Source organism: Wickerhamiella sorbophila (genome assembly GCF_002251995.1).
Source record: "Wickerhamiella sorbophila strain DS02 chromosome Unknown contig2, whole genome shotgun sequence".
In the NCBI taxonomy this organism is placed as follows: domain Eukaryota; kingdom Fungi; phylum Ascomycota; class Dipodascomycetes; order Dipodascales; family Trichomonascaceae; genus Wickerhamiella; species Wickerhamiella sorbophila.
Genome location: NW_020194005.1, coordinates 2,096,947 through 2,110,301, shown reverse-complemented (window position 1 = coordinate 2,110,301; position 13,355 = coordinate 2,096,947). Strand labels below are relative to the sequence as shown.

Below are 13,355 nucleotides of genomic sequence, written 5' to 3'. Positions count from 1 at the left end.
ACGTTATATGCGTTCATAAAAAATAATGTAGACAGACTTGCTGTCAGTTGTCGGCTCGCTGAGCTCTCGGACGTATTCGTCGTCTGTATTATACCAAGTGTCTCCAACAAGAACATCAGCAGTGTAATGACCGACAGTTGCAGATGGGCCATGATGGTACACCAGTGCGACAGGACGGTAGGTCACCTTGACTCCACTACACTCGACAGTGATATTTGTGATTGCCAGGGACTTGGATGTTTTCCCAAACACTAGCGAGCCATCATTATATGTAAAAGTGAAGCGTTTGACGGTCACAACAAGAATTGGAGGCAAACGATCAAACTCTAATTGTTTCGTGGCAACCACCGTCTTGTTGCGGCTCTCAATCTGTAGCTCTTCTTTCTCAAGCATGTGGTCAATCGCGTCCTGCACGCTTTCCACTTTGTCGGCTGAAATATCCACGCAAACTTGCTGAAAACTCTCGAGTGTGATTGAATCACTCTCACCGGGCTTTTTCAAAACACTGCGGAGCCTGCCGCCGAAAATAACCAAAATGGGATTACTGTGGTCAGTACGTCCCGCTTCCCGAGACTCGATCTTTTTGTTATGTTTGCCAATCTGAGTCCAAGAGTCATCCGCATCCTCCTCGATCGTCTCTTTTAGGGGTGTTTCTTTTGCGATAAGTTCCTCGTCACCCGGGGCCGGCTCGGCTGCATCAAAATTCTCTTCTAATGTGTCTAGGAGGTAACCCAAAAACTCTTGTGCATCCTCTTGACGACCTGGTTCAAGGTGCTTGAAATTCGGGTGCGTGCTGACGGTATTGTAAAACGCAGATGCACTCAGCGTACTGGACTTTTGTAGCCCATAGAACCCAACGAACGAGACGAGCCCATCCAGGACAGGTGTTGAGCTTTTGATTTTAAAGGCAGCTTTGTTCTGAATGCTACGCAAAAGTGCATACATGGCTTCACAGTGAATTAACGACTGCAGAACTGCATTGAAAAAGCACATGTTGGACGAGTTTTGCAGTCCTCGAGGACTAACCTTCTCTCGCATCCTAAAGTCATGCGTGGCCAGCACAGAATACAGACTTTGGCGATTGCCCTGTTCATATCCTACCCATTGAACAGCTTCCGGGGTAGGAGATTCGGGGGTGCCTGACTCGGTTGGCTCATCAACTGGGTCACTTTTCACTATTTCTCCGGGACGAAGAACCGCAAGTTCAGCTTGCCCATTTTTCTCCACGGGTATAACAGGGAAGACTTTTTGCACTATTTTCCTTGATTCAAACCGTTTCTCGGAAAAAGATCTCCACGGTAAGTCTGGCTTAGCTTTGCTAGGCACCGCCTCTATTTCACCAAAGCGAATGGGGGCTGGCATGTCAACCGCCATATGTAAGACAGTAACTGCGGGTACGTAATGCGAGCTCAGAAGACGTCAGCGTTATGGTTTGAGGGCCTGGCAAAAAATCGTAGGCTTTTTGCAATATAATGCAAGCAAAAAGGTGAAAACATAGAGATTTCCATTTGTTATCCCGCGCCTCCGCAGTTTTGATCGTTCTGGCGAACTCGTCACATCCGCAAGTCAAGTAGGTTGTGGACGGGCAGTATCCAGCTACACTGTATACTGTTCGAATATTATCTGTGAGCATCTGACACCGCCCTAGCTCAATAGCATTAACCGCTTCCATAAATGTGCCGGGGAACAGAAATGAAAGCAGCACAAGAATGCGCGTCTGACTTTTAGATACCGCCAGCGTCGTACCATAAAACCGCTCTTTGTTTCCCTCACATACTTTCAATGACTCCAATAGCTCATTTACTTCCATGGTTGCGGAAACGCGCAACAGGTTTGATTATTTAATCGCGACTTAAATCTACCTAACGGCGGCCCCGTCGATCTTCTTTACGTTGATCTTCGCGTGCAGCCTCCTCTTCCATATCATCCCAATCCTCGCCGGAGTCGTCTTCGCCAGAGAAGGAGTTCTCCGAAAGGTCTTCAGACTCCTCCTCAGCGTAGGAGTCACTTTCGTCTTCGGGCTCATCGTCAGTGACCTCGAACTCGGACTCTTCCTCAGGAACTTCCTCCTCTGCAGCATCCTCTTCATCATTGGCCAAGAACGACCAACCACCAGACTCAAAGAACTCATGAGGATCACTGGTGACTGTCTTCATAACTTGTGGCCATGTCAAATTGACTGGTCCCTCATAGAAAGGAATGTCCATCTCGTTCAACCAATCTTTGATCGAGTCGAGCTGGCTGACCGGGATACTGTTGATGTGTGTAACCGGTTTGCTGTAGTCTTTGTAGATAAACACCATATCGAATTGACGAAGACCGAACTGTATACGTTCCAAGCTCACGAGCTCAACCTCGTCGAGACGAACAACCAAAAACGGCGTATCCACAAGTTGAACGAGACAGTCCGTAGTGGGCTGACACAAAACGTTCGATCTGAAGGGCACACCAGTGAACCCCAGTTCACGGAAAGGAATGTCAACTGCTAGCTTACCGTTCGAAGCCTTGGCAATTTGCTCAGCAAAATTGTTAAACTCCTTGTTCAGAGTAGCTCGGAGACGTCGTTCTTCCTGTTCCTGTTCCAGTTCGTCCTCATCACCATAGCGATACCGACGCTTTTTGTTGCCTGTGTCATCGTAAGACATGTCGGTAGCATCCCGGTAGAACTGAATGTCTTTAGTCTTTTTCTTACCAACAATAATAGGGTTCTTCAGATGAATATGAATAAGAACAATTAATTCATGATCAGACGGTTGGAAGAAAAGACTGTCCACATTGCTGAACAGAACATCAACTTGCTGCTCTTTACCCAATGGAGACTGGTAACGGACACCATTCTTATGAATTTCAAGGGAGCCAGCAACACGTTTGCCCTCGGGAGTAGGACGCACAAAGACAGGCTCCAAGCGTTGCGGACGGCGATCACGCACTTCGGAAAGCTTGTCCTGTTGCACGACATCTGCCAGCTCTTTACGTTCCTGCTCACGACGAGTGGCTTCACGTTTCATCTCCTGAATACGCTTAAACGTATCATTCATACGCTCGGCGTCACGGCTTCGTAGAGTGATACTCTTAAGGAACTGCGCATACGGGTTCTCAAACGCTTCGTCACGTTTGACAATAGTATCGGGCGTACTAAAGTTCAGTCGGAGATAGACGTACTCACCTTCTTCGTTCTTGGATCCGTTTTTGTAGGCATTAATATGGAAAGGAACAGGCCGGCCAGAAATAGGAACAATGATTGTCTGGGAACGGTTGTCAACCATGATACGCAGATCTTTAACTGCAGGGGGCAGCTGGGTCTCTCGCTTGTACGACTCGTATTTTTTGAACTCCCGCTTGTTCTCGTCGGCCCCCTGTTGTTGAGAGATGTCACTATACTTTTCGACACCACGCTCTTGAAGACGCTGTTTCAGTTCAGCCTGATGAGCAAGTATACGAGCTTCAGCACTCTCTTCCTGTTCACGCTGGCGCTCAGAACGCATAGACCGACCATTTGAACTTGACTGAACAGGCTTGCGTTCGCGCTTTGTGGGCTCCTCTTCCTCCTGTTTGAAATAGAACGAAACAACATCGCGAGATTTGGGAGCATCAGTGAACACAATTGGGATGTCGCTAGTAACACGAATAGTATCGGCAACACAAAGCATGTATGGCTTACTATCCTCACCGCTGTCTTTGAGATCGGTAAACGCAATCTGAATAACCAGTGTCATACCGTCTTGCAAAGCACGATCATTATCCTCTGAAAGTTCAAACAACCTATCATGATGATTGACACCAACGCCATAGCCAACGCTAGGGGCAAGATGAGACACTAAACTAGGTTCTTTCTCGCTCAAATAAGCCTTCGCAGCCTTGAACGCATCGGAGCATTTTGCACCCTCGCGAATAGCAGTGAGAACGCGTTTTTCAGTGGCAAGCAGCATGGAATAGCTCTGCTCTTGCTCCTTTGACGGATCAATCAAGTAGGTTCGAGCAATACTTGAGCTGTAGAACTTGTAGCGAAGGCCCAAAGAACAATAAATGATGCCGGCCTGTAAAAGGTTTTTGTCGGATTTCGCATCAGAGCTTAGATCAAAGTTGTTACCAGACTGAATGATAGGTTGATACGACCAATCGATCAAAGCTGCATCAAACTCTGCACCTAGTTTCATTTTACGGAACAGCTTGGCATTATCGATGACCGCAGCAACTTTTTCACTGAAATCGGCATGAGTGATCTTTGCTTCCTCATCGATAATTGTGGTCATTTCATCGGCAAAGTACTGCGTCATAGCACCCATGCTGGCCTTTGCTGCCGTACGAATTGCTCGAAGCTCATCCTCGTCTTTGTTTGCCAGCAACTCATCGAAGGCCTTGGAGACGTTCACAGACTTTGCACCGCGGGCAACTGCGGCTTCGCGTTCTTCTTTCCACGCAGCCGCAATAAGACTAACGGCAGTATCATCAGCAAATACACCAAAGGAAGACTCGTTGGGAACAAACTGGTCAAGCATCTCCTTATATAAAATGCGAGATTCCTCGGGATCCTTCGAGCGAATACGTAGCTCCACGCTAGCCGATTTGATGCCGTCAAGGTGTTTGGCTTGCTTTGCCGACGTGATGATCACACACTTTTGCGGACTGATGGTGATGGCGGTGTTGGCAAACGGATACCCCAAAAGCCAGATGTGCAGCATCGAAGTCCACTGGCCCTGGGTCTCGGAATCACCTTTCCCCAAGGCAGTGACGATGCACGACACACCTCCAAACGATTTGCTATCCTTGAGGGTACGTTGCAGTAGATGAAGTCGCCTCTTAAACGCGACAGAATCAATGATCACTGACATGATGACAAACGCGTGAACCAGCTCCACTTGCAATTATGGCCCCTGTGGTTAGGGCTAAGGGAGACCTTGGGCGACTGAAAGAGCTCGGTACGAAGTTGTTTAGAGACGCAAAAAACGTTGGGGACTATATTTATACTTAGAAAACTACACACATCCAGCCGACATACGTATAGAACAGAACAACGGGATACACAACCAGTGCTTTTCGGGTTGGTTTGACATTTGCGCATTCAAGAGCTCGAGTAGCACTAATGAATGCCAGTCCACTACATGCACCAGCTGGAATGATTCTCCACGCATGATTCTTCAGCAGGAACAGATCGATTATTGTTAGGATCAGAAAGGGGAACAAGCAGTAGCCGGTCACACAGAGGCCGCGTAAAAAGGCTGTGGAGCCTCCTAATAAACGGCCATTGAGAGCAACAACAGCCTGTCCGAGCCAGATACCAGAGAATACAAGAGTGAAAATCTCAGATCGACGGCTACCAGCGTCGAATCCTAGGACGAGGGAGATCCCAAGGCCAAACACCAGGGGCCCCCATAAATCCCAGTCGGTATTGGAAGCATGGCCAGATGGGTGCATGATTTCTCTAAGTGTTCTGCCAAATCCATAGACGTCACGCATAATGGTGGCGGTCACCGTCTCATCCAGGGTGTCGCTTCCTTTGTATCGATTTGGCTCTGTCCGCTCGTTCGCAACTTGCCTGACTTGTGCTGGTTCAGGCATTGACGTACTCGCAGCATGACTGGGCTGTGCAAACCCGCTATCGGGCTCGATAAAGTCCTCTTCAATCTCAAAGTCGTCGGGCTCAAAATTGGACATGTCAGCACAAGGCGCCCGAGCCTGCATGAGAGATTATATTAAGTGATGAAAGTTATTTAGACGGGGTTTCTTTGGCATGGTTCCATGAGCGTTGGAAATAGGCTTGAGGAGTCATGATTCGCTCGCTGTAGACGGTCTTATCATTAGGATGTGTAAGTTCGTAAACCTTAGTGCATGATAAATGATAGAGACTGCTTTCATTGTAGCTTCGAATTTCGGAAAGTGACTGTTTATCGGTGATTCCCATACTTTGCAGCTTTTCTTCCAGGGCTTGAGGAGCTAAATACTTGTAAGGACAGCCGTGGGATTCTTCTCTGTCTCTAGGCTGATCGCCGTTGATGATTTGAATGCAATTGAATGGCCTTTGGTTTCGGCGGCTTCCTTCGAGACCATACAGATACCTGATATTGTATCGATACTCTTTGTCGAATTTGTCGTCCGCGATTCGCGGCGCAAAGTTCGATCGCCAATATACCAACGCGTCTTCCACTCCCATGCCGATTCCTTTCAAAAACAACCCGTATTGTCGTCTGGCAGTATACTTTGCGACATGATCCGTCTTGAGCTTACGCTGCATGGTAAGCATACACAAGGGAAAGTGTTTTTGCGCAGCTAGGCCATCAATCATGTTTGCTCGAATGGTGTCGGTATGTCCAATTTCCTCGGCAGACGTCTCTTGCCAAATCATCTTTTCAGCAAGATTTTCAAGAATTGGAATGAGTCGCTGCTCTTCATCTAGTCGTGGTATTGCCCGTGCAGTTTTAATCAACGATTCGTCGAGCAGTTTTGAGTATTCCGTCGTCAGTAGAGTTAATTGCAAAGTCTCAGGCACATATGCCTTGCCACCTTTCAAGAAAACTCTTCGACTCTCCACAAGGTACGGCACCTGTGTAAAGTCCACTTTGTAGTAGGTGTCTGCGACATCTGTGTTTCTGCCCGAAGCAGCTAGCAACTGGCTGCGCAGACGGTCGACCTCATCGGGGCTAGCGATTTCCCAATTGAACTCCAGGCTTTCCAAAAACTCGTTCCGGTCCTTGAAATCGTCTGTTGCAAAGCGTAGCTTGAAGAGCTCAGTTTCTAGTCTGACGAATTTCTTCCTGAGCTCTTCGCTGCGGCAGAAGGCGAGCCGTAAGATGAAGTGGGAGTAATGGTCCTTTTTGCGCTCTTTATCAGAGTTCCGCTTCGACCCGAGACTCAGCGGCAGAAATTTCTGTATCGTGGGCCGCACAGTTTTTTCCAAATCACCAACTTTCGTGGTCAGAGCGTTGTCAATTTCTTGGAGCACTCGAAGCCGGTCCAGACCCCACTGTTCAAACTCGTCTTGAGTGATCTCATCAAGCGGAGGTGCAGTATAAAGATTCATCCTGTACGGATAGTCAATATGGCGACCGACCTCGCCATCTACAGCCTCGATAGCTCTTTTTTTCTGTCGAAACATGGATGTTTATAATGACGCGTTTGGGATGGAGATTCAACGCGTTATCTGTCAGCACTAATTAAGGCAGGTTAATGAGGGTTTGAAATAATACAGAATATTTAGAGAGAAAAATATATAAAACAGGCTTAGCCTTGCGGGGACTTTGATTGTTCTCCAGATCCAGACACGGTTCGTTTACGCCCAAGAACCAGAGTGAGCTCGCCTGTATCTTCGTCACTGGAAGAGGAGGACTCCCACATTTCAAGCGGTGCAAATGTATCTTTTTGTAATTCCAGAGGTCTGAGACAACTTTCAGACGCAGAAGTTTCAGTAGAGACAGCAGCATCACCAGACATACTACCATTCTCAACTCTTGCCGGAGACGCAGGCTGGATATCTTTATCACAGATAGAAACAACTGATCCAGCAGGCGACTCGCCGATAATTTCTCGTTGAGTGGGTACACTGTTGACGCGAACAGATGATAAAGCGTCCTTAGCGTGGCTAGGAGAGGGCTCAGAAAGGCGTCCATTGTGCTTGAAGTTATTAGCCCATTTGGTGAACCCATTTTTAATACGTCCACGAATCCCTCGGACTGCTTGGTTGACTTCAGTGTCGGATACTTGAATAGGCGCCTCTTCCGCGCTGTTTAGAAACTTTTTCATTTGTTGCTGAGACATTCCATTGGCCAGCCAAGGATGCTCTTTGATTTCAGGGATGCTAATACGAGTTTCTGGGTTCTTATCGAGGAGTCGTGCGAGCAAATCATTAGCCAGAGTGAGGTCGTGGTCACCTTTTGGGTCCGGAAGGACCAAAGGCTGGGTTGCAACGACTCGCAATAGTTCATACTCATTATCTGCCTCGAAGGGCAAAAACCCATAGAGAATACAAAATAGGGTCACGCCATAGGCCCAGATATCAATCTTTGCGCTAATATGGCGACGACCTCCAGTTTCATCGACTACACACATTTCGGGTGCGAAGAATGCCGGGGTGCCGACTGTCTTGGCCAATTCGAGGTCTGTATCCGCGAATTCGCCATTTGCAGCATATGAGACGCCAAAATCAGATATCTTTACGACGTCGTCCTTGGACACAAGTAAATTTGCTGGTTTGATGTCTCGATGGATCACGCCGTTGGCATGAAGGTATTCTAAGCCAAGTAAGGTATCTCGTGCAACTTGCCTAGCTTGATCCGGAGTCATTGCCGGTGATCCATCAGGATTCTGCCATTTGATTTCTCCCTTTTCAAGATACTCTAGGACCAAATAGATCTTTCTCGACGACTCGTCATCGAGAACCTCCAGCAACGACACAATATTAGGATGACGACACTTTATTAGAATTGCAATTTCTCTTCTTATCTTCTTTTCCGTTGAAGTGCCTTGTGGCCGTCCAAGACGGGGCCGTTCCTTACGATCAACGGTTTTGATGGCGACAAATTGTCCAGTTTCCTCGTCGCGACCAAGCTTCACCTTGCCGTGCTGCCCTCTTCCCAGCTCTCGATATATCTCGTACTTGTTGAGTTTCTTGCGCCCTGAGACTGGGTTGTAGTCGATGTTGATATGGTGGGTTTCCTTCACCACCGGAGTAGGTTCTTTCAAGTCGTGCTCTTTAGTCCATGAAGATCGGCTCAGCCGCATGGATCCATGTACTCGCGAAACTTGCGGAGGACTTTCCGGTTGCATGCAAACCATTTCTGACAAGTTTGGTGCTGCCTCGCCTAGTTTACTGGAGGGCAAGTTCATTCCGCCATAAACCTGTTGCGTAAGCAAGTGAAAGGTGAGGTTCACGGTAGGTCAGCCGATGTACCCGCCAAGGGGGGTTTTGAGTGCAGGAAAATCCGGGCAAAGGGAAACTTTTTGTATTTAATATATGACTTGGAGGGTTATACCCGGTGTGCGATCTCGCATAGCCCAGAAATATTGTCTCTTTCTACGGCGATTGCCGCTGGTTTTTGTAATTGCAAAAGATGCGCAGCAAACAACACAAACCGCGGTGCTTTCCCATTTGTAATGATAGAGGCACATACCGCCATGACTACTAACAAAACTACAATGGAGGCAGGCTTTAGGTGTGCAGCTTAGTGATCGCAATGTTTGCAAACAAGTACCGAAAGAGACTAGTCTCTGTATCCGACAAGAAGGGATGCTTTGTATGTTATAAATCCAGCAATACGGTTTTGGTGAACGAAGTTCCCTCAAGTGATTTTTTCTATGTTTGTGCGTCACATCTGACCGATAAAGGGTTTGCTATAGAACTGGCGCAGCCTGCTGAACCACTTCCTCCTAAACTCCCGCTCAAACCAAGCGAGACGGAAAAAGAAACCATGGCAAAGGAAATTGCTGCTCTCAAGACGGAATGGGACCGTGTGAAAGGTGTCAAAGAAGAAGAGAAAGCACTTGTGCCAAAAGAGCCCTCGCCCCCACCGCTGGCCACGCCCACGGGTCCCGTTTATTACGAGCTCAATGCTCATATATTTAAATTACGAATTGATGCAAGGAAACGCCTGACTCAAGAAAAAAAAACCCGTCAAGTTTTGGCCGTGCAGGCATTCCCGTCTGTTCCTAATCATACTCCAATGGACACAAACCCTCCATCAGCATAAATTTCGACCGGCCTGTAACTCACGTTAGATCCCACTAAGCCATTTGTCCCATTTTGTTGTCTTTTTCAGTTTGACACTACCGTCGAGAACCTGGACAACGCTTTCAAGGTCCTCAAACTGGAACTTTCCATCTAAACCGATCCAGGCGCGTTCCTCGGCCTCGTCACTACCAGCTTCCCCAACAGACTGTTGTTTTGAGGATCTGATAGCACCGATTTCGGTTTCCAGAATTGTCTTTACGCGGGAGCTGGACATGGTGTTGAACAGATCGCACTTGTTGGCGAGAATAAGGACGTTAATACCATGGTTTTCGGTTCTCAGAAGCAACTTGAACAATTGAGAAGCTGCGGCAGCAATTTTCTGCTGGCCAGATGCCGCATCGACCACAAAGAGCACTGCGCGGACGTTCGAGGACGGATCGAATTCCGCCCACGTCAAGTGCTCGAGCTTCTCGTGGCCCGGAAGATCTACCAAGGTAAAGCGGTCTGTGTCTTCCCCATCCTCTGAAATTTGCAAGGGTACGTTCTCACATCGATTTGGAACCACGGAGGTCACGGTATCTGCTTCGACGTCAGTCCATAGATTGAATAAGCTAGTCTTTCCTGATCCAGACGGGCCAACAAGCAGTATTGTGGGCGTGCCAGACGTTTTAGATTTTGTTTGGAACACAAAAAACAGTGCCAAGGCGATAACCAACCCAAGCAACGCCGTGGACACTATGAGCATCATTAGGTCAGCCTACCTGTCGCAGATGAGTGATGAAATATTAATGCCTAAACCTCCCAAAGGCACCTTTTCCTAAAGAGTCACCCTTCTGAAAAGTTGTATCATGTCTACTTTCGGCAAGCATTTCAGGGTCACCACCTACGGAGAATCTCACTGTAGATCTGTGGGCTGCATTGTTGACGGTGTTCCGCCAGGTTTGGCTCTCTCCGAGAAGGATATCCAGCCTCAGTTGACCCGTCGACGACCGGGCCAAAGCGCCCTGACCACTCCTCGCAACGAAGCTGATGCGGTTGCTATTCAAAGTGGTATCGAGGATGGCGTAACTCTTGGAACCCCTATTGGCATGGTTGTGTTGAACAAAGATCACCGCCCCAAGGACTATTCTGAAACCGACATCTATCCCCGTCCGTCACATGCCGACTACACATACGTTGAAAAATACGGTGTGAAAGCCAGTTCTGGTGGTGGTCGGTCTTCCGCTCGTGAGACTATTGGCCGCGTGGCCGCTGGAGCCATTGCTGATAAGGTTTTGAAGTTGGCCCATGGTATCGAGATCGTTGCCTTTGTTTCTGGAGTTGGAAACATTCTCATGGACCGCGATCCCTCCAATCCCGAATTTATCGACCTTTTGAGCACTATATCTCGCCAAGAAGTTGATGCCGCAGGACCCATTCGTTGCCCCGATGAATCGATCGCTGATAAAATGGTCAAGCTTGTGGAAACTTGCAGAGATAACCATGATTCGGTGGGCGGTGTTGTCACTTGCGTTATCCGTAATGTTCCTATTGGGCTCGGCGAACCTGTTTTCGACAAGTTCGAGGCTGAACTCGCTCATGCCATGATGTCTATTCCTGCCACTAAGGGCTTTGAAATTGGCAGTGGCTTTGCTGGAACTGCCATGCTTGGTTCCAAACACAATGATGCTTTCATCGCTGGTAATGATGGCCGTCTGCGTACCAAAACAAACTACTCTGGTGGCATCCAGGGCGGTATTTCCAACGGTGAAAACATCTATTTCAGCGTAGCCTTCAAGCCACCTGCCACCATTTCAAAACCTCAAGACACTGCATCCTATCAAGGTGTTGACGGCACTTTGGCTGCTCGGGGCCGCCACGATCCTAACGTGGTTCCTCGAGCTGTTCCGATCGTCGAGGCCATGGCTTCGATCGTCGTGCTCGATCTTTTGTTGGCCCAAAACGCCAGATCCAGTCTGGCTGGCTTGGCAGAGTAGAGTAAAAAAAGTACTAGCTTATTATTTGTATAACCAAAAAAAGTCCAGATGTGTCATGACTTGAGTTCAAAATCAAATTTATCATCGAAAGGGTTTTCGAGCGTCTCAGATCGTATAATGTTTGAGCAGGAGGACTTGGAACGCGTATGGCCCGAAACATGGCTCTGGCCACTTCGGTTACGTCTGTGGCTCGCCACGTCGTTAATGGACTCTGCATCAGGATTAACTACCCGCAATGCTTGGCGACGGTTAGACACCAAAAATTGAACGTCACTGACAGAGTTGTTTTCGTCGAGAGTTTCGTTATGCGTACTGCGATAAGGCGATGTAAACTGTGACGAGAATTGTGGCGGCATATCAAAGCCAATAGAGGCCATGTCAGGGGAAGACAGCTGGGCAGTTCTCGGTTGGAACGTGAGTCGTTGCTTGCGCTTCCGCCACCACCAAAATCCACCTCCGAGAGCAATAACAATAATAATTACCGGAATAACCGTTGACAGGGTAGCGATGCTGGCCGTGTTGAATTTTGAAGCGCTTTTGCCATAACTGCCAGGGGATATAGTGGCAGTAGCGGAGGGAATGGGAATCACCTGAGCTTTTTGCCAATTAGACGACCCATCAAACATACTGACGACTCCGTTTTGGAAGTTCACTAGTGAATCATAGAGTGTAAGAAATGATCCATCCGCGTCAATGCTGGTCTTGGACCAAGCCCAGCCGTCGGTGTTATTAAATTCAAGCATAACACAATCAGGTTTGGCCGCCCGATTATTTACAGTCCCGCCAATTACCAGCAATTGAGTAACAACCGGAGCCTCATTACCCGTAGCTAACCATAAAGGCAAAACAAGTGGAGAGTCCCTGCTGTCTATGCCAGAGAAGTCGCTCACAGATCTGTAAGTCCACGACTTGTACTCCCAAAACGCAACCTGTTGCATGGATAGCCAGCCATTATTTGCCTTGCCTCCAACCATGACAGTAGATGTTCTGTCGAGAGTGATAGCTTGAGCATACGCCATTTCACGCGGCATGGGTGAGGCAGACGCTTTACCAAAAGTGCCACTAGAGACATTATAGCCATAAAAGTCGCGAGTGATCTTACCATTGCAGTCTCCGCCATAGTAATAAATGACATCTGCGCTCCAGTCACACCAAACGACCGCGCCCTCCAGGTACCAATTTCCCGAGCTCTGAGCGATCTGAGTCCATGAATCGGCGGACTCAGAGTACTCGGATATATAAATAGGAGAGTTTTTACATCCTTCGTTGCCCCAAACGGCCATCAGTGTCCCATCGTCGGTCACAACTAGCTGAGAATTGTCGGGCGGGGCAGAAATGGGGGTAAGCAGCGACTGGACGTCTGAGGCGGAGATCTGTTTGATAGGTACTGAAAGTGTGAAGTAGTTCCCGTTGCTATCTTGAACAAATCCCTTTGTGAAATTACTGTTGTACACAACCTGAGCGGCCGTCGTCAGCGCGAACAAACTCGCGAGCGACGCGACTTTGAAAAGCATAAACAATGTGACTAATCATGTCTGTAAAACGGTTGAACTTATGCACTGCCCATGAATCGGTGATTAATCTGCGGTCATTGTATTCGCGTTCGATAGCTGGAAAACAGCAAGGCGTTTGTGGACGAGCAACCAGTATTCATCGCACAGGGCCCAGCACTTTGTCGTTGTCTGCACCCCGCATGCAAGATGCGTTCTCGTGCATAG

General features: G+C 48.1%; 9 protein-coding genes across 9 annotated transcripts; 2 read left to right on the top strand and 7 right to left on the bottom strand.

Moving 5' to 3' along the window:
- Positions 1 to 3: 3 nt before the first annotated feature.
- B9G98_04478 (putative ubiquitin carboxyl-terminal hydrolase 3) lies at positions 4 to 1,374 on the bottom strand (the record flags this gene model as incomplete). Its single annotated transcript, XM_024811035.1, has 1 exon — positions 4 to 1,374. One exon carries the CDS (start codon positions 1,372 to 1,374, stop codon positions 4 to 6), a length of 1,371 nt encoding a protein of 456 aa, XP_024666803.1.
- A 488-nt stretch (positions 1,375 to 1,862) lies between these two features.
- On the bottom strand, positions 1,863 to 4,832 carry B9G98_04477 (FACT complex subunit spt16; the record flags this gene model as incomplete). The annotated part of the gene is made up of 1 exon (XM_024811034.1): positions 1,863 to 4,832. The coding sequence occupies one exon, from the start codon at positions 4,830 to 4,832 to the stop codon at positions 1,863 to 1,865; it is 2,970 nt and encodes a 989-aa protein (XP_024666802.1).
- Positions 4,833 to 4,968: 136 nt separating this feature from the next.
- B9G98_04476 (Protein YIPF6) lies at positions 4,969 to 5,682 on the bottom strand (the record flags this gene model as incomplete). Its single annotated transcript, XM_024811033.1, has 1 exon — positions 4,969 to 5,682. One exon carries the CDS (start codon positions 5,680 to 5,682, stop codon positions 4,969 to 4,971), a length of 714 nt encoding a protein of 237 aa, XP_024666801.1.
- Positions 5,683 to 5,707: 25 nt separating this feature from the next.
- On the bottom strand, positions 5,708 to 7,093 carry B9G98_04475 (DNA primase large subunit; the record flags this gene model as incomplete). The annotated part of the gene is made up of 1 exon (XM_024811032.1): positions 5,708 to 7,093. One exon carries the CDS (start codon positions 7,091 to 7,093, stop codon positions 5,708 to 5,710), a length of 1,386 nt encoding a protein of 461 aa, XP_024666800.1.
- Positions 7,094 to 7,218: 125 nt separating this feature from the next.
- On the bottom strand, positions 7,219 to 8,820 carry B9G98_04474 (Serine/threonine-protein kinase ssp1; the record flags this gene model as incomplete). Its single annotated transcript, XM_024811031.1, has 1 exon — positions 7,219 to 8,820. The coding sequence occupies one exon, from the start codon at positions 8,818 to 8,820 to the stop codon at positions 7,219 to 7,221; it is 1,602 nt and encodes a 533-aa protein (XP_024666799.1).
- A 347-nt stretch (positions 8,821 to 9,167) lies between these two features.
- B9G98_04473 (hypothetical protein) lies at positions 9,168 to 9,680 on the top strand (the record flags this gene model as incomplete). Its single annotated transcript, XM_024811030.1, has 1 exon — positions 9,168 to 9,680. One exon carries the CDS (start codon positions 9,168 to 9,170, stop codon positions 9,678 to 9,680), a length of 513 nt encoding a protein of 170 aa, XP_024666798.1.
- Positions 9,681 to 9,704: 24 nt separating this feature from the next.
- On the bottom strand, positions 9,705 to 10,409 carry B9G98_04472 (Signal recognition particle receptor subunit beta; the record flags this gene model as incomplete). The annotated part of the gene is made up of 1 exon (XM_024811029.1): positions 9,705 to 10,409. The coding sequence occupies one exon, from the start codon at positions 10,407 to 10,409 to the stop codon at positions 9,705 to 9,707; it is 705 nt and encodes a 234-aa protein (XP_024666797.1).
- Positions 10,410 to 10,509: 100 nt separating this feature from the next.
- B9G98_04471 (Chorismate synthase) lies at positions 10,510 to 11,637 on the top strand (the record flags this gene model as incomplete). The annotated part of the gene is made up of 1 exon (XM_024811028.1): positions 10,510 to 11,637. One exon carries the CDS (start codon positions 10,510 to 10,512, stop codon positions 11,635 to 11,637), a length of 1,128 nt encoding a protein of 375 aa, XP_024666796.1.
- Positions 11,638 to 11,690: 53 nt separating this feature from the next.
- On the bottom strand, positions 11,691 to 13,151 carry B9G98_04470 (hypothetical protein; the record flags this gene model as incomplete). Its single annotated transcript, XM_024811027.1, has 1 exon — positions 11,691 to 13,151. One exon carries the CDS (start codon positions 13,149 to 13,151, stop codon positions 11,691 to 11,693), a length of 1,461 nt encoding a protein of 486 aa, XP_024666795.1.
- Between the last annotated feature and the right edge of the window lie 204 nt (positions 13,152 to 13,355).